Consider the following 25873-nt stretch of genomic DNA (forward strand, 5'->3'; position numbering starts at 1 on the left):
TTTGTCAATAAAGTTACGTTCAGGTCCATGCTCCAATCACAATTGAGCAAACCAAGTGACATAAGCCCATCAGTGCGAAGTGGCAACTTCTGTGGCTGTGAATTGAAGCCAATGCCAATAACTATAACTCAGCTGTTCAAATAATATTGAAATCAGAATCAGAATAAAGTTTATGGCCAAGTTTGCACTTACAAGGAATTTGACTTGGTGTAGTTGGTGTAGAATAAACATTAAGTATAGTTCACACTATATTCACAAAATGCTATAAATGTGCAGATATACACCTGATACTGATTCTGATTAAAGTTATGCATCACACCGTAACATGAGGTTTAAAATATGATTCATTAAAAAAAATGTGTGCCTATTAAAAAAGAAAAGAAAAAAAGAACAAAACAATAAGGCAAATATATTAATGTATGTAAACATTCAGGGACATTTAAAAAATCTAAATATTAGATTTAATTTTAAATTAATATATACAGATAAATAAATAAATCAAATATCTCAAGTCAAGTCGACTTTATTGTCAATGCTGATATATGTACAGGACATGCAGAGTATTGAAATTTCATTTCCCTCTTATCCCAAACAGCATAAACATGAAATATAAAATATAAGTAAAAGATGTAAAAATAAAATAAAATAAAAATATACAAATCTAAAAATATATACGAGCTAAAGGACATCTGTGTGGCAATATGGTACAGTGTAAACAGAGTTATTAGTATAAATATAAGTATGGTAATATGGCAGTATTGACAGGATTTACAGTATTTACAGTATACTGTTCATGTACAATCAAAAAATAAAATGAAATATGTAAACAGTTGCCCCCTGAGCTAGAAAATCTAAACAAAAAATAATTTTAGTGTAAATTAATGTGAACTTTTTTATTTCATACTTGGACTTTAATTAATATAATTAAATTACATTAACTCTGTATTTAAAAATCAAAACTCGTGTTTCGCGTTGAAGCCACGTGGCGGCAGCAGCCGCTCCTTCCCGCGCTCGGTCGCCTCAACTTTGGCCCCGGAAGCGGAAACTCTTTCCTTTCTTGTTTCTGCTTCGTATAGAGACACACAGAGGTGGGTTCAGCTCAGCGTTTCATCCGACTTTAATCCAACTTTTAGGTGAACATCCGATGATTTAACGTGTCTACAATGAATCTGGGATGTTGTTTGCGTGTGTTCGCGGTGATATTGTTTGTGTTCGTGAAGTTTGATGTTGGTTTTTAGACGGTTTTGTGTCGGCTCCCCTGCTGCAACATGTCGCCATTTTAGCTCAGAGCACAGAGACGGACGTTAACCGTGAAATAAAACATTTGTCGGTGGTTTTGGAGGCATTAATAAGTGTCCAGGTGTCTTTGAACAGGTAAAAATAAAAGCAGGTTTCAGGTGAGACTGTATCGGCACGAGCTAACAAGCTAACTGTAGCGTCTTTAAACACTGCAGGTTATTCATGTCATGCGCAGTTTACCGATGTTTATTTATTATGTTCGAGTTTGACATAAAGTAAGCTTGTACATCTTAGTGGTGAACGTTGGTCTAACGTTAGTCTAACGCTAGTTTAACGTTAGCCTGGTAGCAGGGACATTAGCCTGTTAGCCGGGGGCTGTAGCCACCATGTGATCAGCTTGATCAGCTACTTCAACTCGTATTAAAACTGTAAACACTCACAATAACATGTCTGTCAGGGTTTGGATGACAGGTAAGCACCTGAACGCATCAGCCAGGTATAAGAGCTGACTGTTAGAAACAGTCCTGCAGTATTAAAGGCATCCCCAAAGATTTTAATAAAGTTTTAGCTTGCTGCTGGTTTTATTTTGAAATCTTGCAGCTGTAGCACGTTAAATCATCTGTTTCTCAAAGGGAGTTTGTAAAGATGAGCATCCTGTGCTGATATTATGATCATTATTGTGAAGTCATTTGATGCAGATGTAACTGCTGGATGAACATCCATCTTGTGTACTATAGATAGCACGTTAAACACGAAGTTAAAGACCAAAAACCAAAGAACAAAGTCGGTTTCTTGCATCTATCCTAGTCTAACCTCTAACTCAGGACCTCCTGTACCACTGTCTGTCTTCATCTTAAGGATGCTCAGTTCTTCAGTGATGTACCTCTTATCATCCCGAAGTTTTAATTCAGCATCTGAGACTCTCACCGATCAATCATTCATGACAAAAGCTTGGATTTAAACTGTTGTTGGTGTAACAAGGATATTTGGTTTCAGCTGATCTTTGACTGGGAAGTTGTGAAACAAACCGAGGCCTCGAGCAGATTATTTTGCTTTCCTTGTTGGATCATGGTGGTTCTGTGGAAATGCAGCTCTTTCCATTTATTTGAGTTGTGGTAGTACGTTGTGACCTGTGGCAGAAAGGTTTTACCACATCCAACTTTTAGAAAAACACAGCTCGATGTAACGATGAGACCTTCACAGTCAGCCTGAAATGTCTAAGACTATCCAGGTGGATTCATGGACTTAAACTCTTATGCTCTACTTGCTGCGTTCTGGCTTGGTTTAGTTCATGTACCCAGCTTTTAAATGTGTTTCTGGCTTGCAATTTATGCTGCAAAATAGTGACACGAAGAAGTTTTCTTTGTTTTGAGAGAGGGCAGACAGACAGTGATATGAGGGAGCGTGGGCATTATAAGCTGGTTCTGATTGTTTCACATTCATCACTTTGTATGTCTAATAAATATTTCTAAACTTTTCTCTGCTGATAATGGGTCATATATAAAGTTAGTTTCATTTTGTCTGTGGACGTCTTTGACTCTTCCTCCTCTTCGTTTGCAGACGATGGCTCCTCGTAAAGGGAAGGAAAAGAAGGAGGAGCAGGTCATCAGTCTGGGTCCTCAGGTGGCCGAAGGAGAAAATGTGTTTGGAGTTTGCCACATCTTCGCCTCCTTCAACGACACCTTCGTCCATGTTACCGACCTCTCCGGGAAGTGAGTTCAACACACCGTCTCAATGGTTTCCACGACACACAACTGCATCAACATTATAAACCTCACCCAGAGCATCATGGGAACTGTAGTATATAACATCATTTGATATTTGTCTGTTTTATACATCAATATATAAACAGGACGTTTGTGTATCTCGTGACTGATTGGTTCTCTCGTTTCCAGGGAAACAATCTGCCGTGTGACCGGCGGTATGAAGGTGAAGGCGGACAGAGATGAGTCGTCTCCGTACGCCGCCATGTTGGCGGCTCAGGACGTCGCTCAGCGCTGCAAAGAGCTGGGAATCACAGCGCTGCACATCAAGCTGAGGGCCACAGGGGGTAACAGGTACAACACGCGCACCTGTCTGTCTGAATGCCTGTCTGTCTGTTTACCTGTCTGTATCAGTTTCCGGTTTTTTGGTGATCTCACTAACACTCTGTTTGGTTTCAGGACTAAGACTCCAGGACCTGGAGCTCAGTCTGCACTCAGAGCTCTGGCTCGATCTGGCATGAAGATCGGACGCATCGGTGAGTCCACAACACATCCTATCACATGACTTAACACCAACAAACTTAACAACATATCCATGCTTATGTTTATTTACTATTTACCGCAAAAAATAAATTGTACAAGTTAAACGTATGAAAACAAATCATCAGGGTCTGGACAGTAGTTTTAAATTGTTTCTTTAACAATATCAAATCTCATCGCTTTAAAATATTTTACAGATGTTAAAGTAAATTGTTTAATCTGCACAGAGATTGTTAGTCGTATAGTCAAACTTCATCTTGCTTTTCAGTCTCATTTTGGTCGGTTCTGCTCATAAATATTCGGTAGCATCATCGAGCTCCAGATCAGAATCTGGTCTTAATCTGAGTGTTATTCCTCCAGAAGCTCCAGGTTTCTCAGTATTCATGTAGTCATTTAATTCATTCAAAACATTGATTAGTGGAGCTTTAAGGTGTTAGTGTTGCCCCATCTCAGCAGCTGTTTTTCGGCTAGCAGCAGCTCTTTCCCGCCTACGCCCAGTTTTCCACATGGTGCAATGTTTTTTTTCGAAGATAAATATTTAACTTGTGAACAAGTCACCCAGTTTGGCCAATTACCAAATAACAGTTGGTGTACAATACCAATCAGGTCACTTACATTGATCCTGTCAGTCATCACGTCTCCATGGTAAATCAGATAATTGAAGATTTGTAGATGATCACTTGTTATTAATGAGAATTAAAGGTACTAATATCACACTGTAGTACTGTTTAAAGTACCACTGTCAGAGATGATGTTATTTGCATCCAAGTTGTTTATAGGTGAGCTTTTATTTTGAAAACAGAATAAAACACATTTGAATAGTTAATGAAGAAAGTTTAAATACTGATTATATAACCAAATGTTTTACTATTAACCTGTGATATTTTAAATCCAGAAGTATGACGTAGTGCAGTGTATAAATAAATGTACACTAGAGGTACGTGACTGTAGTTCTGATTTCTGTGAACTGACTCTAGCAGTTTCTCGTTTAACCTGTTTCTTTTTCTGTTTCTTCAGAGGACGTCACTCCGATCCCATCAGACTCAACCAGGAGGAAGGGCGGTCGTCGTGGTCGCCGTCTGTAAATCTGCAGCAACTTTTTCTGACAATAAAAACATTAAAGAGTCACAAAGTTTTTGTTTGGGTCATCTGTTCACTTACTGACTTCTGATCAGCGATCAGTTCAGTCAGCTGTCATCATTTTAAAAAAAGATCCTGAGGTTTTGGTCATGATGCTGCCGCGCTGGGAAAAATAAATACTGATCAGTGTTGGGCTACAAGGTGCAAAGTTTATAACAAGGCCATTTCTAATGTGATTAAATTTAACATGTCACATGAAACATTTAACATAAGTAAATATCACAAGTTTGATAATCTAATAAAAAAATGACATGAAAACATTTTAACAAACTTCACTATGTTTTTATTCTGTAGCAGCAACGCAAAGAAATGAACTCAAAACAAGCTCATTGGGCGGCAACATGGGTTAAAGTTCTCCATCGCTACGACAGATTTCAGTCATTCAGACTTCAGAGGCAATTTATGAGATCAGTGTAATTTAGTTTTTCATGTTTTTGATTTGAATAAATGTCACCACCATCCTAACAAACTACTGCTACTAAATCTCCACAAGTGCCCACGTTGGCAAAATGATTACAGCCTGGTACAAAAACCAGCCTGGTTTAATTTTCCTGTTAATGACATCTGTAGTGTAGTGTGTAGGATTTAGTAGCATCTGGTGGTGAAGTTGCAGATTGCAACCGACTCAGTCTGTGCTGTCAGTGGACCAGACTGGCCTCATTTTGAGAACAAGGATATGTGTCTGATCATTAAGCAGGTTTAAGCGTGAGGCGAAAGTTTAGGTTTTTCTATTCATTTGAGTAAGGGTAGTGCAAAAGTTGCACTTATTGTTATTTAATCCTGGTGCTGTTTGTCTGGTGTATTTTCTTCTGTTCACTGGCTCGCTTTAATGGTTAGATGTTTGATTATTTGAAAGAGTAAAAGTTGAGACAAGCTTGTCAAAAAAAAGTTTGATTTCATGGATTGAAAAGACAAAGTGTGAATAAAACAGCTGTTCAAAGCATGAACCTGTAAAAACACTGTTGGTCAAGTATTTAAACTCGATGGCTGCATTAGAGAACATGGTTATGTGTGGAGAGGGAAATCTTATTTCTTTAGCAGTTGTCAAGTGACGTGACCTGTAACATGTAAAACTAAACTATCTCATATCTCACTGTTACCTCACTGCTACTTGTTTTTTAATTTTTAACGGTTACTGGTTCTATTTAACTGCTATTTATACATGTGTATATAGTGTGTGTATATTGTTTAAAATAGGATATTCTATAGAGTATATTGTTAAAGTTTTGTTTTCTTACTACTGTTTTCTTGCTGTCACTAACCGTTTGGGAGTTGCGATAACAAAAACAATTTTCCTACGGGGATTAATAAAGTACTTCTGATTCTGATTCTGATCCTGTTTCACAAATTGCAAATGGAGAATATGAGTCGGCTGCAGCTCGACAAAAACTTCAGTCAAAAGATTTTTTGTTTGTTTGTTTTGCTTTAATCTATGTAATAATTAATTTTGTAAACATAATAGTCAATACCTCTCTGTCAATAACAACTGAAACATAAGCTTCATAAAAGTAGAATTTATGGAGTTGTATTGGATCACGTCGGATTGTACAAGTGTACCTGATGAAGTGGCCGGTCTGTGTTTATCTTTAAGTTTTCACATTCAGGACAAGATTTAATAATCTTATTCACTTAATCCCTCAAACTATTTGTTCCTAATTCTCAGTGAAATTATTAAAACTTTTAGTTTTTCTAATGTTTAGAGTGTGTAGAAATATGAAATGTTAAATTATAGGCTGAACCAAATAAATTTCAAATCTATAAATGATGAATGAAACATGAATATGTTTCACTAAAACAGAGATCTGTGGTCATGGAGAGAGAAAGAAACATTTGTACATGTATTAATACTTGCAGGTGTATTTGTATTTGTGCTCATGTTGGGGTAAATGTACAGACTGCTCACATGATTGTCCTACTGTAGTGTAGTTCTCTCTGTCTTTCAGCAGGAGGCAGTGACGTACAAACAAACTGCTTCCTCCACCTGACATTTACTGTCTGTCTGCAGGCGGTGTCTACCCTTTAGTTTCCCATCATGCAGCTGGCTCTCTCTCTGGGGATTGTGGGTAGAAGCAGTGTGTTGCTCTGGGGTTTGAACAGCATCTCGACGTGAGATCTGAGAACCTGCAGGAGGACTGCAGCTGTCCGACCCCCCCACTGATCCACTTCCTGTTTCTAAAGGTTGAAGTCTGATCTGAAAACATAGCTGCCAAATAAAATGTGTTGCCAGGAGCCTGAACAGCTCCTTTTCAGTCTTTGTGCTGGTTTTGAGTCTCTCTTTGGTCATTTTGTGGTGGATTCTGGTTTATTTGCGTCTTGGTCTTGTCTCTTTGTGGTGGTTTCAATATTCTTTCATGGTGCTTAGGCTCCTCATGTTGGTTTAGCGTTTCTCGATGGTGGTTTTAAGTCTTGGGATTTGTATTTGTGGTGATTTTGAGTGTCTGTCTTGTCTTTGTGTTTGTTTTGAGTCTCTCTTTGGTCATTTTTAGTCTTTGTGGTGGATTGGTCTCTGGTTTATTAGTCTTGGTCTTGTCTCTTTGTGGTGCTCAGGCTCCTCGTGTTGGTTTAGCGTCTCTATGGTGGTTTTAAGTCTTGGGTTTTGTCTTTGTTGTTGTTTTGAGCCTCTCTTTGATAATTTTCAGTCTCTGTGGTGGCTTTTAGATACAGTCATCAGTTGAGACCGGCTCGTTGTGGTTGTGTTGAGTCTCAGGTTTTGTCTCTGTGGTCGTTTCGAGCCTCGTTTTCATGGTGTTGAGGCTCTCTTTGGTCATTTTCAGTCCCTGTGGTGGTTTTGAGTCTCGGCCTTGTCTCTGTAGTGATCTTGATTCTTTCGTGGTGTTGAGTCTCTGGCTGGTTTTAAATTTCGGTCGTTGTTTGATTTGTTGGTGGTGTTCTGGTGCACTGTGGTGGTTTTGATTCTCAGGTCTAGTGTATATGGTGGTTTCAACTCTTTTTTTGTGATGTTCATTATGGCGGTGCGTGGTTTATCTTTGTGGCGGTCTTGAGACTCTTTTGTGGTGTTGAATCCTGTGGTGATTTTGAGTCTTGGGATTTGTATTTGTGGTTGTTCTGAGTCTCTTGTCTTGTCTGTGTGGTTGTTTTGACTCTCTCCTGGGTCATTTTCAGTCTCTGAGGCAGTTTTGAGTCTTGCGTTTTGTATTTGTGGGTAATTTGAGTCAGTCTGGTCTTTGTGATGGTTTTGGGTATCCTCTTTGTTCGATTACAGTCTTGGTCTTATATGTCTGTGGTGGTTTTGACACAATGTTTCAGTCACAGATCTGCTCAGACAGATTTCCAGGACATATTCATGCAGGATGAGGTTTTATATTTAGTCCTGGTCTTGGATCTGAGGATTCAAATGTGTGCTCGGTGACTGAATCAGAGCAAAGAACTGTGTAGATGAGTCAGCAGTTTGTTCATGTTGAAGCTTTAATGTTTCCACAGAACAGAACAAACAATGTTTAAATAAGACACAAAGAAAAATCATAGAAAAATAAGAACAAGCAAAGGCAACTTTTACCCACAATGCACTGCAGGAGGTTTTGGCTTTATCTGGTTTGTAGATATGCGCTTTTATTTCTAGGCGTTACTCCTCAGTCTGAAGGCTCTGCTCCTCCTCCTCCACCTCTTTTTTCTCCTCTTCGCCATCATTCTCCTCCAACACTTCCTTCTTCTCCTCCTCCTCCTCTCCTGCTCCGTCGTTCTCCTCCTCTCCTGCTCCGCCGTTCTCCTCTCCTCCCGCAGAGGAAGAGTTGTTGTCTCCGTCATAGATGATGTCTTCAGGGTTCGGAGCAGGAGGACAGAAATCCTCCTCAGGAAGAATCTTCTGGAAGATCAACTCAGCCTGAACAGAGAAATAAATTTAGTTTTTATTTTACTAGATTATTAAAAAGGGACAGTAGGTGAAGTGCAAATGATCTATAGTATAGTGCGTTTCCTACAGTACGGGATTTTCACGTGTTTCTGGGTGACTTTAGTGTTTTAGCAATGGTAGCGGCGGACCACCAACTCATGTTCTGCAAAGTAAATTCCATGTTTTTGTCAATAAAATGAGATAACTTTGTCAAGGCAACCTCCATGACTGTTAGGTGCCAAGAACTGCCGTTCCTCAAACAGCCACTTGAGGCTGGTTACTGAAGTGAGTCAGTCTCCCTAAGACTCCATGTTAAAATGTCCAACTTCACAGCAGAAATAAACATGTTTACAGCCTGGTACAACTGTACTAATGCTGAATTTTTATATAACTCACCAGTTCAAATTAAATGCTTAAAGTTATGCAGAATTAAGGGCATGGCTGTTTTCACAATTAGGTGCCATTATAAGGAGCTTGTTTGAGTATCCAGGCTTTATTCAGCCCGCCTCAAGTTCACGTCTTTGCCCATTTTTTGATTAGTTGGAGCCACTCTGAGGCACTTAATTCAGTACAGCTGTTAATAACTGTCCTGCAAATATCTGTCTGTCTGTCTCTGTTAAAACCACTTCATGTTCTCCACAGTTCTGGACTCTGTTTAACCATAGCAACAAGGTAACCAACAGTCAGAAGTGTGTGTGTATGTGTTTTTTTTTTTTTTTTTTTTTTTTTTTTTACCTGTTTGATGGCATGTTCGTGTCCCAGACTTCCGTCCGGTCCAGAGCACACAAATACGTTAGACGGGAGGTTGTGACCTTCGACCTCAAGCCCCGAACTGTCAGTCATGTTGAAATAGAGGCACCAGAGGACGGACGGACAGTTTTCTGCAGACACATGATATCAAACAGTGTTCACACTGTAATCCACTACATTCATTACTGTAATCTATTACAGCCAAACACTGAACAATCTGGTGTCAAGGAAAGACAGAACGACACAATAAATTTAAATATTTACAGAGCTGTTAACTCGTGTTCATCAGTTTATTTAGAAGCTGTTGTTCTGGCTGCTTCGTATTCAGACGTCCTTCGTGTATGTAAATGTCAAGGACAAAATATTAGAAACAATATAATTCGTCCATCTGAAGAAGTCACACAACGATTAATTGATTAATAGACAAACTAATCAGATTAATTGACGATAATATTTAGTCGTTTTAACAGAAACATGACGGAGAAGCTTTTCTCCTCCTCCATCATCACCCCTGATGAATCTCTTTAAACCTGGATCCATCTATCCTCCAGCTGTGTGTGTGTGTGTGTGTGTTCATTCCTGCAGGTTGTTCATGTTATAATTAAAAGCAGAGAAGAAGATGATAAATGAATTAAAGACAAAGAAGAAGAGGAGGAGAAAGAGGTCAAAGAGGACAGAAAGTTTACAGGATGGAAAGAGTATCATTTACTACACAGTGTGTGTGTTTGTGTGTGTGCGTTACCTTGGTCATGTGACTCCGGCGTGCGGAACAACTTGGTAACCACCGGCGACAGGTCCTCGTAGGCGGAGCCAACTGACTGACAGGTGAGGTGGACCAAATCTACAGAGGGATGGGCAAAGAAAAAAAATCATTAAACAAAACTTCATCAGATGTCTGTGATCACCAGAGCGACTGTTGTTTCCACGGCAACAGAACAGCTGTCTCCAAGGAAGCTGTAGTTTTTCTGTACGCTGTCCTGTTTTTCAAGTCAACTCTTTGTCAACTTTGTCAGAAAGCAGCAATTCTTAATTTTTCTTTTTCCTAACATCACAGAAGTAAAAATATAGAATATCGTCGCTGTCTAATGGTCGGCATTTAGAAGCTTATTGACCAATGAGAAGATGTTTTGTTGCATCGTGTGTTTAAGATAGAAGAAGGACAAAAATGACATTTTCAGTTTTGATTTCAGAAAAGACGGAAAGCTCTGTGATCTCTCACGTAGCATCAGTGTCAGCCTGGATTCTGCATATTTCAATCTAAAATAGTGAAACAGATTTTTTTTAAGTCAGTGGTTCTCAAACTTTTCACACTGCGTACCACCTCATCCCAGTATTATATGATTTTCACTGGATAAGGCCAATGTTCTCTGTGGAAACGTGGAAGCCTGCACACCCGCACATCATTTCTATCTACTTTCACAACAATAGACGTAAATACATTTAAAATATTAAACGTTCACAGATGACTGTGTGAACACATTTAAATTACTGCTGCTAAATGTGTCTCATTAATGTGTTTTAACAGAAAGTCCGAAAAAGTTTAATGTGACGTATTTCTCTGATAACTTACTTAACTAACTAAAACTCAATCAAAATATTTGTTTCAGAACTCATTTAATGTGATTTCAGGATTTTTATCTGACTTTTTTGCACACCTCTGTGTGTGTGTGTGTGTGTGTGTAATTGTGTGTGTTTGTAGATAAATGGTGTTTTGCTTTAAAGGCGTCGTTCAGGCCCACTGACTCAGTAACCAATCATACTGCCGCATCAGGACAACACAGCAGCAGAAGAAGAAGAGGAAGATGATGGTTTGACAGGCAGAACACACACAGATGTGTGTGTGTGTGTGTGTGTGTGTGTGTGTGTGTGTTGGTCATTAATCAGTGTTTCCCTCGTGGATTCATCAGTTTCTCTTCAAGGACACTGGAGGATTTTTAGCTGCAGAGTCTCACCGATCATCATCACCTCATGAATCAAATCTTATTTTTTAAATATACTGGTGTTTGGAAATAAAGGCCCCTAAAACTTAAATCCAGCAATTAAAGACCATAATATTGTCACATATTTAAGAGATGTGAGATAACATGAAATGTTATACAAGATCCAAAAATGTGAACATTTTAAACAAGATAAGATGAAATAAAACATATTTAGTATAAATGAGAGGAGATGACACATAATGAGATGGTGATGATGATTATGAAACTCATGAAGCTGAAATCTGAAACAAAACGAGGTAAGATAATAAAATAAAAACTAGAATTATGGAGATGAGAAGAGTTAGTGAGATGATGAAACCATGGCGATGAAAAATAAGATGACAGAAAAATGTTTTGTTTAAAAATAATTTAAAGATAATATATAAATTAGGTGATATAAAGACTATCAAGATAGTATATATATAAATATAAAAGAGATTATATAGATTGTATACATGAATATAAATGAGATAATACAAAATATATATGAATATTAATGAAATGATACAAATAAGATATAGATATCAAAGATAATATAACTAAATAAGATATATAAAATAATATATAGATATGAATATGAATGGGATTAATAATAATGAGAAGATATAAAATAATATACATGAATATCAATGAGATGATATAAAGATAATATAAAGCTGAAATAACAAAGTGTGTTTGAGTCTCACATGTCCCAGGCATGCAAGTCATCGTGGATGAACAGAGCTCCACCATCTTCACCGCCGGACATCCTGCTGCTATTGGAGGAACCGTTACCATGGAGACCTGATGAGACAGAGAGACAGAGAGACAGACAGATAAGAGTTCCACCTGAGTTTAAGCAGACAGACAAAAGTCTTAATGAAAAACCTCCTCAGAGTGTAGAAAGCCAGATTAGTTTTATCTTATTACTGAACACTGCAGGCTAACACACATACACACACACAGACACACACACTAACAGACACACAGCAGAAGATCTATGACGCATCATAATTCTCTGACCAAACTTAATTCAATATTTCAATATTTAACTCACACCTAATTAGTGAGGAGTGTGTGTTTGTGTGTGTGTTCAGACAGATGGATTTGAGGATTTTCTTCATTAAGTGACTCTTTATTTGAGTCTCTATCTCCTTCCACAATGTTCTTTCTGTTCTTATTCCTTAACATCATACGATTCATTAGGGCTGAAGGACAGAGTGACCTCTGACCTGAAGCTTCAGCCTTAAACACTGATCGACTTCCTCGCTAGAGCCAAGATAACAGGAAGAGTTACAGGATTTTAAACCAGTTTGTCATAGAGACATCGAAGAAGACATTAACATCCACAGAGCCACACTGCAGCTAGCATGAAATTCAGAGGTATCGTTAACATGATTTACCTGTTGGTCTGAGTCGCTGGGCAGAATGGAGCCATCAGTTATCAAAACAGCTCTAGAGAGAAACCTGAACAGACAGACACACAGACAACTGTCAGACCCTGAACTAAACTCCACAACCTGCAGGTCAACGTTTGACAAGGGTTAGAAGTCTTCGATGAACCCAGTCTAAAACAAACCCATGGAAAGCCTGAGCCTAAAACTGGTTTGTCTTTATTCATCTTTGTAGGAGTTGAGAGCGTTCTTAAATGGTTTAGGAAGACACGACTTCTAGCTGCTGTTCTAACTGCTCATGTTGGGTTCCAAGTTGTCACCAAACTGTTCCTTTGTGGGGTTCTAGGACGTGACTAAACTGTTTCATGGTGGGTTCTTGGAGGGTTCTAGGGTGTGACTAAACTATTTAATGGTGGGTTCTAGGGTGTGACTAAACTGTTTCCTGGTGGGTTCTTAGTGGGTTCTAGGGTGTGACTAAACTGTTCTTTGGTAGGTTCTTGGTGGGTTCTAGGGTGTGACTAAACTGTTTCCTGGTGGGTTTTTGGTGGGTTCTAGGGTGTGACTAAACTGTTCCTTGGTAGATTATTGGTGGGTTCTTGGAGGTTTTTTAGGATGTGACTAAACTGTTTCTTGGTAGGTTCTTGGTGGGTTCTAGGATGCGACTAAACTGTTTCTTGGTGGGTTCTAGGGTGTAACTAAACGGTTTCATGGGGGGTTCTTGGTGAGTTCTAGGGTGTGACTAAACTGTTTCTTGGTGGGTTCTTGGTGGCTTCTGGGGTGTGGTTGTGGTAATGGTTGTGGTTATGGTGGGTTCTATAGGGTGTGGCCAAGCTGTTTTTGTTGGGTTCTAGGTGTTTTCTTGGTGGGTTCTTGGGTGTGTGAGGTAGTTGCTTTAATGTTTTTGGATGGTTCATGATTGGTGGGTTCTGACCTGGGGGGCGTGGTCACCGTCTTCCGATCCGTCCCCACGGAGCCCTCCTCCACCACAAAATGGCTGCAGCTGATTCGCTGTCCTTGGCTGTCAACCACTGCCTTACACCTGAAAAAAAGGGGGAGGAGATAAGCGGCATGTTGTCATCAGTTAGACTAAGACAGAGACTTCAGGCTAGACAGAGAGAGAACAAAAAGCCTTTAAAGCATCTGCTCAGAGTGGCCCTAAAGGTCAAAAACACTGAATGGACTAAAACATTACTACGACCACTGCCTGATTGGAGGTGGGCCCAGTGTTGACACTGTGGCAGTTTGAAAATATTTATTTATTAATATGCACCATGTACATTTTAAGTCCGAGGTGATGTCAAATGTTTTTCTGCCTAGACATAAAAGTTGGCTGTTTAGTTGGTTTCTCAAATATCGTTACATTTTTTTGTTGTTGTTTGTTTTTTTGTAATTGTTTGACTAAATTAAGTTAATTAACTACAGCTGAGCTTATATTTAGTTATAACAATTATATTTCAAATCACAGCTGTTGTGATTTGAATATTTCACTCTATTAATTCTTTATTTCAGTATAAAAATGATTGATTTTGAAGCTGCACACGGTGGCCTTTTCAAGGGTGTCTCTCTCTCTCTCACACACACACATACACACACACTGCTGAAACCTATTATTGGGAATAATGATGCACACAAAAGCTCATCTATAACCTCTGACACACGCACACACACACACACTTTGGGGGCCAGAAGCACTAGAAGGTCACACACACACACACACACGCACACACACATAAACATAATAGACAGTTGATAATAACACACACACCTCCCCGCTGTGTCTCACTGCTGCCTTTTTGGCACCGTTAGCATTTTGCACATATAGATTTACCGTAGGACCTGAAGCTCGTATCTAAACATATGTGAAGACCAAAAATGACAAAATAATGTTTGTTTCTGTACTTTGACTCTGTCAGTGAGTGAAGCTGATTTAAACACTTCAAATCAAACTAAAATCCAGAAATCCACTTAGAAATCAGAGGAAAAAAAATACGTTTTCTTCAGTATCAAATTATCCCATGATAGTTTCACATCCAAACAGGAAGTACTTACAGCTAAAGTTAACAGACACATGAACCAATACAGAGTAAAACATGAGCTGACTGACATCAGAACAACACAAAGAATAAAAACACTTTATACATATTTATACCGAGGCTCATCCTGAACACACCTGACTCAAGGCTGCTGTCACCATGACGACACGATCTGACAAATCAATCATTTTTTAAACTGTGACCTTCCATAGGTCACCTGTGTGTGTGTGTGTGTGTGTGTGTGTGTGTGTGTGTCAGCAGTCAATCAGTCATTTAATCTGGCAGCTGACGAGGCAGCAAATAATCATAGAGAGAGCAGTGAGGTGTGAGGAAGAGGGGATGAGGAGGACGAGGAGGGGGAGGTGAGGGAGGAGGAGGGGGAGGAGATGAAGAGGATCAGAGGTTAAATTATAATGTTAATTTCCTCTTCATGAATTGAATATTTTACTGATCATAAATTATCGTCCAATCACAGTTCTGAACAAAAGGTCGCACACACATGCGCACGCGCGCATGCACACTCACACACCTGTCTACCTGTCAGTTGAATTCCTTCAGAATCAAATAAATATCATTAATCAGATGAATTAACAGAAGCAAACTGGTTTTGAGAGTCTGTTGTCACACAAATGTTTCGTTCTGCTCATGTTACTGTTATTAGTCTGTAACTGTACTCAGCGTCAGTGTCCACGTAAACCCACTGGACTGTTTAACCGTCTTTTCAAATGTATTGTTTCTCTAGCTTTTTGTCAATCTGGTCAGAAAACCCACTGCGGATCAATAAAAATCATGACAAGAACACAACCGACAGACAACCACAACCGACAGACAACCATGAAGAAAACCCATGACGCAGCTGGAACATGTCGCATTGAGTGTTTGTACCTGTTGGTGGTCTTGTCCACCACCAGACAGCTGACTGAGTGTCTCAGACAGTAGATTCCTCCAAACACAGCACACATCCTGAAACACACAACAACAACAGTTGATAAACATGCCGTAAAGTGAATTATATTTGCTATAGTGACATCATTTTGTTTAGGGAAACGTTATGAATGACTGAAAGCCGCCTCTCTAATCATTAGAGAAAACTTAAACATCAATAACACACAAAATGAAGGAGCGTTCACGCTGCTCAACATCAATTCAAAGGTAATTTATCCTCCAGGAACCAGCAGCGGTGTTTCTGCAGGTCAGGTGGATGAAATGAGTGCACATGTAGCTTTTGATGATGAACCAGATCAAGACGATCAGGACCAAAGAGACCGACCAATAAATCCAATAAAAAATATAAGAACATGTTAATTAGTGCAGACTGAAATGACAAGCAGCAAACATGACAAACTAAAGTGAGTGTGTGTCTGTGTGTGCGTGCGTGTGTCTGTCTCAGCAGTAATATCCGCTGAGGATAATCTAATATGTAAATGAGCGAAGCCCTGGGCGACACCCTCCTCATTAATATTCATGTTCTGTTCTAATGAGACAGCAGCAGTCACCATGACAACCAACTGATCTGCCTCGTGAAACTCTACAGACGTCAACGAGGTGGTACTGTATGTACTCAGATACTGCAGTACAGTCAGCTGGAGTACTACTGCAGTACTGACTACATTAAGTACAGTGACAGCTGAAGCAGTAGTAGTAATACTGGTGAAGCAATCAAGGTTATTTACATCTACTGAATGATGCGCTATTGACTCTCGTTGACTTGAAACACAAAATGTATACTTTAAGTGTAATGCTCACGAAGTACACATAGTAATAATATTCTCACACAAGTGAGTGAGCAGGATACATGTAGTTACTTTACTGGTTTCCTTACTAATAAGTTGCTAAGTACAGCACAAATTAACACTTTCATTTAAATTGCAAAACTCTCTAAATCTCATATTTGTGTTGCCATGTTCATACATCTTTTCATCACAGAAGCACATCAGCATAATGTGGCTACATGCTGGAGGCTGTTTACGTCTACTGAATGACGTGCACACCCTCCTGTGTCACACCCAAAGGACCCCAATGTTGCCCAAAGTGCCTGTAAGAGCCTAACCACAAATGTACCTACTTAAATATTAGCTGCAAATGTGCAACGACGACTGACATGTATCAGAACATAAGTGAACAAAATAAAATAACACATTAAATACATTAGAATGGTGGGCAAGTGTTCTTTAATATGCCCAACATTACTGTGGGACGCACATAGTACTAACAGCAATAGTAGCAGTAGTAGTACCTCTGCCTCTAACAATAATGAAGCAGTGATGAGTTCAGAGTTTATCTTTCAGTGAAATGTAAATTAGACAGACAGACAGACTCTTACCTACAGAAACACTGGGGTATTTCTCCAAGGCCATAGACAGGAAACAGAAAGGGCGTGTTGCCGTAGCGACCCAGGCAACGCAGGAAGTGACGTGTGGAACTGAGGCCCTCCTCTGTGGGTGTGTCCTCTGTTACCATGGCGATAGAGTGAAGCAGGAAGTGCTGCAGGTTGTCACCTAGCTGCTGGTCACAGAGGAACTCCAAATACGGCCGACCGTTGTAGGCTGGAGGGAAGCAACAGTTATGTTAATGAGTGGGCGGAGCCTCTGACAGGTGTGTAAGTACTGATGATGTCAGCAGGTGTCTCACCACGCTGCTCCTCCGTCTCCTCCACACAGGAAGTGAGGAAACGCATCAACTTCCTCTTTTCTACCACAGACAGCTGACGACTCGCAAACACATCTGCTCTGCTGCAGGGCACCTGAGAGACAGACAGGTCAGCAGAGAGACAGACAGGAAGACAGGCAGTCAGCAGAGAGACAGACAGACAGCAGAGAGACAGACAGGGAGACAGACAGTCAGCAGAGAGACAGACAGCAGAGAGACAGACAGGGAGACAGACAGGTCAGCAGAGAGACAGACAGGGAGACAGACAGACAGACAGACAGGGAGACAGACAGTCAGCAGAGAGACAGACAGTCAGAAGAGAGACAGACAGGTCAGCAAAGAGACAGACAGGGAGACAGACAGTCAGCAGAGAGACAGACAGGACCACAGAGAGAAAGACAGGTCAGCAGAGAGACAGACAACGCACAGAGAAATAGACGGATCAGCAGAGTGACGGGCAGGTAAACAGACAGACAGGTGTAAACAGACAGACGGGTTGTACACACCTGTTCCACGTTTCCGTGGCGATAGGTGAGTATCCTGGTGACGTTCTTGAATTCTGCATAGCGACTGACATTTGATTTGATCAGAAGATCAACCAGTGAGCCACGAGAATACAAGAGCTGGAGGAATAAGAAAGACTCGATCAGCTGATAGAAACTGTGTCACAGTTTTAGACATGCAGGTCAGATTAAAAAAGTGCCTGTAGGTGATTGTGATTGGCTGGCAAGCTGCCCAGGTAAACCCTCTCACCGAATGTCAGCTCAACAGATATAGCTAACTGATGGACTGTAATATTGTGTAATGTTACATTTATTACGCTGTAATAATAACATTACACTGCGTTACCTTGGAGACCAGGTCTATGTTGAACCTGCGTCCTTCCTTCACCAGCTGAGCGTAGCTGATCTTCTTCTTAGCCGGCTCTGATTGGCTCTGAGCAGCAGAGGCAGTTGGCTGATCTGCCTCTGGCTCCTCCCCTTCTGTCTTAGAGGCCTGTGTGATTGGACAAAAAACATCTGTCTGTACTGTAGATTTCACATCATTCAGAGCTGTGAACAGCGGTTTGTCAATAAATATGAAAGCTGTGATGCTTTTTGACAACTGACAGCACTTGATGGCAGATAAATCCAGTGTCTGCTGCTGTAAAATATCTCATCGATCCTTTTCTTCCTCACCTGTTCTTCTTCCGCTCCGTCTGCTCTCTCTTCGGGTTTCTCCTTTGTTTCTTCTTCTTTTGAATCTAGAATAAAGAAGCATATTTTTAAACTGTGAATCTTGAAGTAAATCTGGGGACTTCTTTCTGCAGAGTTGAGAGATTACAGTCTAAATCATCTTATTTTCCTCACAGGTGATTCAGTAAAAACAAACTGTTTGTCATGTTAAAGTCAATATTTGATCTGGATATTTAATCAGAATCAAACCTGCAGATTCTGTCTCTGAGGTTTCTTTGACAATGTCTTCATTAGCTCCTCCTGTTTTTTCTTCTGTGGTATTTGGAGGATCAGGACTTGAAGCTTTCTCCTCCTCCTCATCTTCCTCACTGCGACAAACATCAATAACAAACTGTTATCTTCGTCATGTGTCTATATCTGGTTGTTTAGACTTGTTTTTATTGACATTTGTCAAATAATTCCTTCACGATAAAAGCATCCTGCTAACACACACCTGCTGAGCTGAGGTTTACCTGGTGAAACAGAACGCCTGCACGTTACTGATGGAGGCGGGATCTGGTGACAGGTAGATCAGCTCCTCCCCATCCTCCAAGAGGCTCGACCAATCCTGGGCCTCCTCTGGTTGAGACTCCTCCTACAACCATGCATACACACACACACACACACACACACACACACACACACACACAGGTTACTATACAGCAGTACAATCCGCCATGTTTATAGTCTACAGGAACATGGAGACGACTCCAGCAGCCAACCAGAGAGTAGCGTTGTACTCACATGGTGTTCCTGTATCCAGGTGAGCAGACTGTTGAAAGTGAAGCTGGCCCAGTTGGCTGCGTAGTAGCTCCTCCTGAAAACATACAGTGAGGTTCACCTGACAAGTGTTTCATATGATTCATATGATGATTTCATATGATTCAATGACTAGATGATTTCTGAATATACTGTCAGGTACATGTCACCTGACAGGTGAGTGTCAGGTGTGTCTGATTGTAAGTAATAATGTAAAATGTGAGGACCGACCTGTCGACATGAAGAACTCTCTGCCCCACTCTGGAAAAAGCTGCTGCCACCACAGACTCAGCAAGACCTGAACGCACAATTAACAATATATAATCAACATATATATATATTAGGGCTGTCAATCGATTAAAAAAAATTAACTAATTAATCGCAAAAAATTCTGTAATTAATCGCAATTAATCTATCAATAAATGTATCAATAAATTAAATGCATTTTTCTGAGACTGAAGCTTATAATGAATATTTATTTATGTAAAATTATCAAATTAATGTAGAATAAACACAGAGAAAGTAAATTTAAATTCATTCATTTTATTGGCTTAAGGTGCACATATGCACAGTACAAACAGAAAAAAGCCAGAATGAGGAAATATACTGACAAGTGCAACACTCCTGTAGTGTAGACTGGATGTTTTGCTTTGAGGTGATATGTTAAAGTCGTGTTACTTCTGTGGAATTTAAGTTCGGCTTTGCAAACTGTGCAAATTGCCTTGTTTTTGTCCAATGAGCTGTCGGGCAACTTTTTAAAATGAAATGTTCCCCCTAAAAGTCTGTCCTTATCCATCTTTCCGCCATAGACTCTCTCTTTAGTTAGGATAGATCATAGACATATATACATAGACTCTCCTTTAGTTAGGAGAGATCATAGACATATATACATAGACTCTCCTTTAGTTAGGATAGATCATAGACATATATACATAGACTCTCCTTTAGTTAGGAGAGATCATAGACATATATACATAGAGTCTCCTTTAGTTAGGATAGATCATAGACATATATACATAGACTCTCCTTTAGTTAGGATAGATCATAGACATATATACACAGACTCTCCTTTAGTTAGGATAGATCATAGACATATACATAGACGCCTCATTGAGCAGGTTGGTCCGTTGCTGCGATACATTACCGCGTCCGCCATATTGGATGTGGCAGATCTGCCCGTAAACTAATACAAGCAGGGCCGGTTTTAGCTATGGGCAATGTGGGCGACCGTGAGGGCTTTAACTTAATGCCTCTTATACACCTATTCACACACACACTAATATATCTGGGAAACAAAGCTCTACTTGGCCACATCCAAATGGCGGCCGCCACCGGAAGTAAACAAAACCGCGTTAATTTTTTTTAACGCTATTCTTTAAAATTAATCGACAAAATTAACACGTTAATTTTGACAGCACTAATATATATATATATATATATATATATATATATATATATATATATATATATATATATATATATATACATATATATACACACACACACACACACACACACACATACATATATACATATACACACACACACATATATATATACACATACACATACACATACACATACACAGTCATCCTGTAATCCAGAAGCTGTCAACGAGAGTGAGACTTTCCATACAGGTCCAGCACGTCTAGACCGAGTGCCAAGAACTGTACAGAGATTCAACAATTCCCACCATGAGTAAGCACAGTGGCAAGGAAAAACATCCCAGAGTCCAAAATGCTGACACATTTAGACAATGGTGGGCTGTTAAACTGCAGCTTGTTCTCCGGGTGCTTTGACTGGCTGCACTTTACAGTAAAGCATCTATGCAAATCATGGGTAGTTTCTATAATTTATGGGTTGGGCTATTTTTTGACCACCAGGTAACAACTGTCTAGTGTCATCATACGTACATATAAAGTTTATTTATTTAGGTTTTGGGCTGGAGATCAAGTTGTCTTTCAAAGTAAACATTGATAAGAAGAAGAAGAGATACTTTTATTAATCCCTTGAGGGGAAGTTCTTTTTTCACTTATCTACATGCATTTTAATCCCAAAATACAAGCACACATGCAAAGGGACATGCAAATGTGGAGAGAGATAGTGGAGTGATGGGCAGCCACCCAGAGGTGTGTTGTGGAGAAATTGCTGAAGTCAAAGGTCAATAGTGAGGTCAGGAGAGAAGAAAGTGTTCAGGAGCCTCTGATGTCTTATGCTGTATTATTTATTGACGCTTGGCCAAGGAGAATTAGAGACACTCTCAAAGTTCATCAGAAGTGCCTGAGTCGGTCTCACATTCTGCCCAACTCGTCCTGGTGGATCGACTTTAAACACCAAGATAACACCACAAATACTACACGCCCAGAATTAGTCAAAGAGAATGTTTTTACCCATGGAGGTCTTAGTGTCAGCATATTCTAGTCTGGAGAGACAGATGTCTGTTTACACAGATTGGAACGTCAACGGCAAGCTATCTATTATGTCCAGGAAGGCAGCAATAGGTCTCTTCGACCCTGGTCACCAGTGTTGAGACAGACTGGCACCTACTGTTCTCAACCAAAGCCAAACAACTAATACTGCTGAGGACCTCAAGGCCCACACGTGACCTTGTGTAACCTAAGGATAGAAAATTCCACAACACTCTGGACTGAGCTATTCAGGTTTTTGGTTGGAGATGAAGCTGTAGTAACAGACAGTTAGTCCGTCTGTTGTCCACATACTGGTGTGCTGATGTGATCTCTGTGGGACCTTTCTGGTTAAATAAAGTTTAAATAAATAAAATGAGAGGACATAATCCGGATGTTTAAACCTTACAGTGACTCAGCAGAGTTAGCATCTGTTAGCCTCCAGTGTGTCAAACATCTGGACAGCTGGTAGCATCACAATAACATCACGTGACGGCCAGAGCACAGTGACAGCAGCTAAGGGCTAACATCAGCATTGGGCTAAAGCTCTGAGCAGCACACTGACATATGAATTAGCTCCGCTGCTAACATTAACACACACTAGGAGTGTCAGCTGTTGTATTATAGCGCCGATGTCTGTACACGTTTGCTGTCTACAGGAGCAAACACACCAGCCTGACCGTTAGCTGCTAGCCGCTGTCATCTAGAATGAATTGGTCGTTAGCTGCTAGCTAACGCCCAGGCTACACCCAGCCTGTGCCTCCGGTTTGGACCGGTTTAAAAACAGGATTCCGAGATGTTTAGGACCGAACCACCGCGGACCGACCAGAGACACATTCAGACACGTGATCCGGATCATAATATTTTGATAAAAACACAGGTGGTTCTGTACCTGTGCCAAGAATGACGACGTCAAATTCAGACGGCAGATCCTCGGCAGCCATGTTGTTTAGCTGGGAAACACAGGGAGTCACGTGACAGGGGGACGTCACTGGTCACTCAATCGATAATCATTATGTTACGCAATACAACAGAAAATAAAATATATACATACTTGTATAGACAATGGTGACCCAACAAGTTTTGTTGATACTGTCAGAGAGGCATTCATTTAACTGGACTGCATTATATTGAGAGGTGTGATGAAAGGGTTTTCAATATCAAGATTATGCAGTCTAGTTTAACAGTATTACTAACAATTATCATTACCTCTCTGACAGTGTCAACAAAAACTGTAATATTATGAACTTTGCAAAAGAAATATTTATGACTGAGTTGTTGTATCAGATCACATTGGATTGTTGTTTTTTTTAATTCTAAATAAAACTACAAAAATAATCTTGTTTTTTCATTATAGACAACTGATACTGGATTAGGGTCCAGTGTTCTAGTAAATAAACTGTAGTGGGTCCAGTGTTCTAGTAAACAAACTGTAGAGGATCCAGTGTTCTAGTACACAAACTGTAGTGGGTCCAGTGTTCTAGTAAATAAACTGTAGTGGGTCTTGTGTTCTGGTACACAAACTGTAGTGGGTCTTGTGTTCTGGTACACAAACTGTAGTGGGTCTTGTGTTCTGGTACACAAACTGTAGTGGGTCCAGTGTTCTGGTACACAGACTGTAGTGGGTCCAGTGTTCTGGTAGTGAGGAGGTGTATTATTTCATAAATGTTGTTGTATGAACAAGTCACTCACCGATCATCAGACATTTGATTGCTGTCTGATCACTGAGACGTACAGGTTTGGCAACAACTTCTTCTTCTTCTTCTTCTTCTGTGGTGCTTTCTGCCACTGCCAAGACACACAGACACAAACACACTGTGTGATATGAAGCCAAAAACACAGACTGTTTCCTCGTTTCTCCTTTATTCATCTAAGAAACACCAGATGGTTAAAAATACCCTGCTCCTCTGTTTCTTCTTCCTCCTCTCCTCTCCTTGTCTCTTTCTCTCCTCACCTTGTTTCCTCCTCTCCTCTCCTCTCCTCTCCTCTCCTCTCCTCTCCTTGTCTCGTTCTCTCCTCACCTTGTTTCCTCCTTCATTACATTTACATTACATTACATTGCATTTAGCAGACGCTTTTATCCAAAGCGACTTACAGCCTTTTCTTGTTTCCTTCTCTCATCTCCTTGCCTCCACCTCTCTTCACCCTGTTCCCTCCTCTCCTCCCCTTGTTTCCTCTTCTCCTCAGTTTGTTTCCTCCTCTCCTCATTTTATTTTCCTCAAAATCTGATATATGATCAAATATCAGCTGAGGAACTGATCACCTGAATCCAATCATGTTTTTTCCTCCTTCACAGTCTGGTTCAGGATCAATAACTCTTCAGCTGCTTTTAGGTCTGAAGGACACTTTCGGTTCTGTCAGTCATATGATAAATATTTAAAAATTAATTTGCTGGATAAAATCTTATTTAACTTTCTTTTTAAATGAAGTAGTTTCACATTGTTATACTTGTACATTTATGCATTTCTATACCATAAATGAAATATATAACGTATAATCAACATCCATCTATAAAAGTGTTTGTATATGGCCCACGGGGATAATGAAGAAATAATTTTCAGTTTGTTTGAAAATAAAATAATCAAATTCTTCAGGGACTCTGGTGGCTGATAGTTTTAAGATGCTGGCTGTGAAGTTTCTTTTAAGGTTTGCTCATGGATCTGTGTAATTTATGAATTGATTTATTAAAATCTATCTATAATCTGTGTACATTGTCACTGTAATTGATCTTAAACAGAGCTGTGTGTGTGTGTGTGTGTGCAGCTGGTCGGTCTGTTGGTGAAAATGTTTGAAGAACGTTGAAAAAGAAAAAGAAAGTGTTCTTCTGTTAAATCTTTTCTGGCGTCTCCTCTGTTCCTGACATTAAAAGGCCCTTTTGTAGCTCGTTAGTGCGAGGTGTTAACGAGGGCTGTGTGCTGATAGGACGGCTGTGATCAGCTGCCAAAACGTTTACCGCTTGTTTCCTGACTGCAGAGGAACCTCTAGAGACTACGAGACAGAGCAACCTTGAACGTAGAAGAAACTGAGTGGAGACAGAAGTGGTTCAGTTATTTCCTCTGTCACATACATTGTGTTTGAACTGAAGTGAGTACAATAACGATGCATTTAAACAGGTTGATAGTGTCAACTGTCCAATCAGGAGTACATGCTGATTGGTTGCCTGGAGACAGAGCCTGGAGGCGGAGCTTGAATTTGGACAATAATCAAATTAAATTAAAGTTAAAATTAAATAGAAATAAAGCGAAAGTGTTTATTGATGTACAGACTGAAAGCAGTTGATGTGTCACTTTATTTTCAGGTTGAAAGCAGTTAAAGTGTCAGTTGATTTTCAGGTTGAAAACAGTTAAAGTGTAAATTAATGTTTAGACTGTAAGCAATTGAAGTGTTGGTGGATGTTCAGGCTGAAAACAGGTCAAGTGTCAGTTGATGTTCAGGCTGAAAGCAGTTGAAGTGTTGGCAGATGTTCCGGCCGAAAGCAGTTGAAGTGTTGGTGGATGTTCAGGCTGAAAGCAGTTGAAGTGTGATAGCCATAAAACAGTTCCTGAAAGCTTGAACCAAACATGAATACTGATCAGCATCAGCATCAGGATGTTGTTTGCTGTTTCCTCCTCTCTTCTCCTTGTTTGATCAGGATAAAGACGAAGATGAGTATCTGGGTCAGGATTTGTATCAGCGTCAGTATCAGACTGAGTGGCACAGTACTACAGAACAATGGTATTTAATGTTCAAACTGATAAACTTGATTGTCTTCACACGTCACAATAAAGCTGTTCAGCTTCTCACTGTATGTTTACTGATTAATTATGATACTCAGTCCTGGATCCAGACACATAGATAATATGGATGTGATTTTGTTGTAGAGACATAGATGATATGGATGTGATGGTGTTGTAGACACATAGATAATATGGATGTGATGGTGCTGAGGTATTTTCTGCTGACATTTAATCTGCTCTGCTCTGTAAAGGTTAATTTGATGCTTTTAATTTGATGCTGCGCTTTTAATTTGAAACTCAACTGATGTATGAGGTGGAGTTCCTCTCAGCACCATTATGATTGCTGCTGAAAAACAGCTGACCTGAAGTTTGTTAGAGAAGATTACTGCATACACCCATAAATTAAAAATAAATAAACAGAAGGAAACAAACAGTAAATGAAAACATAGTTATGAATGTTATAAATCTGACACACTGGATCTTTAAGATCTGCTGAGTGTCTCTGAAGTTAAGTGTGAGCACT

The 25873-nt window shown here is 39.9% G+C and overlaps 2 protein-coding genes across 3 annotated transcripts; one reads left to right on the forward strand and one right to left on the reverse strand.

The window, feature by feature from the left end:
* The first annotated feature begins 968 nt into the window (after positions 1-968).
* rps14 (ribosomal protein S14) lies at positions 969-4614 on the forward strand. Of its 2 annotated transcripts, none has more exons than XM_010752357.3 (5): positions 969-1088; positions 2800-2951; positions 3135-3296; positions 3402-3478; positions 4500-4614. In XM_010752357.3, exons 2-5 carry the CDS (start codon positions 2803-2805, stop codon positions 4565-4567), a joined length of 456 nt encoding a protein of 151 aa, XP_010750659.1. In that variant the 5' UTR covers positions 969-1088; positions 2800-2802; the 3' UTR covers positions 4568-4614. The 2 variants fall into 2 exon arrangements, with proteins under 2 accessions (XP_010750659.1, XP_010750661.1); XM_010752359.3 differs by having other exon boundaries at positions 1039-1133.
* Positions 4615-8029: 3415 nt separating this feature from the next.
* chm (CHM Rab escort protein) lies at positions 8030-22622 on the reverse strand. The gene is made up of 17 exons (XM_010752360.3): positions 22527-22622; positions 19461-19527; positions 19215-19287; positions 18944-19065; positions 18681-18799; positions 18435-18499; positions 18106-18252; positions 17763-17879; positions 17239-17350; positions 16931-17153; positions 15493-15570; positions 13506-13613; positions 12584-12647; positions 11888-11984; positions 9965-10063; positions 9208-9353; positions 8030-8463 (listed from the first exon to the last, which is right to left on the reverse strand). The coding sequence occupies exons 1-17, from the start codon at positions 22576-22578 to the stop codon at positions 8206-8208; spliced, it is 1947 nt and encodes a 648-aa protein (XP_010750662.1). The 5' UTR covers positions 22579-22622; the 3' UTR covers positions 8030-8205.
* Positions 22623-25873: the final 3251 nt, after the last annotated feature.

Source organism: Larimichthys crocea, chromosome XXII, assembly GCF_000972845.2.
Source record: "Larimichthys crocea isolate SSNF chromosome XXII, L_crocea_2.0, whole genome shotgun sequence".
NCBI lineage: Eukaryota > Metazoa > Chordata > Actinopteri > Sciaenidae > Larimichthys > Larimichthys crocea.

Excerpts from the sequence above, each read along its gene's own strand:
- rps14 (XM_010752357.3), top strand. The coding sequence starts at position 2,803 with ATGGCTCCTCGTAAAGGGAAGGAAAAGAAGGAGGAGCAGGTCATCAGT. Across the intron at positions 2,952-3,134 it reads GTTACCGACCTCTCCGGGAA|GGAAACAATCTGCCGTGTGA; the intron begins GTGAGTTCAACA and ends TCTCGTTTCCAG. Across the intron at positions 3,479-4,499 it reads CATGAAGATCGGACGCATCG|AGGACGTCACTCCGATCCCA; the intron begins GTGAGTCCACAA and ends CTGTTTCTTCAG.
- chm (XM_010752360.3), bottom strand. The coding sequence starts at position 22,578 with ATGGCTGCCGAGGATCTGCCGTCTGAATTTGACGTCGTCATTCTTGGC. Across the intron at positions 19,528-22,526 it reads CGTCGTCATTCTTGGCACAG|GTCTTGCTGAGTCTGTGGTG; the intron begins GTACAGAACCAC and ends TTGTGCGTTCAG. Across the intron at positions 18,500-18,680 it reads CTCAGAGACAGAATCTGCAG|ATTCAAAAGAAGAAGAAACA; the intron begins GTTTGATTCTGA and ends TCTTTATTCTAG.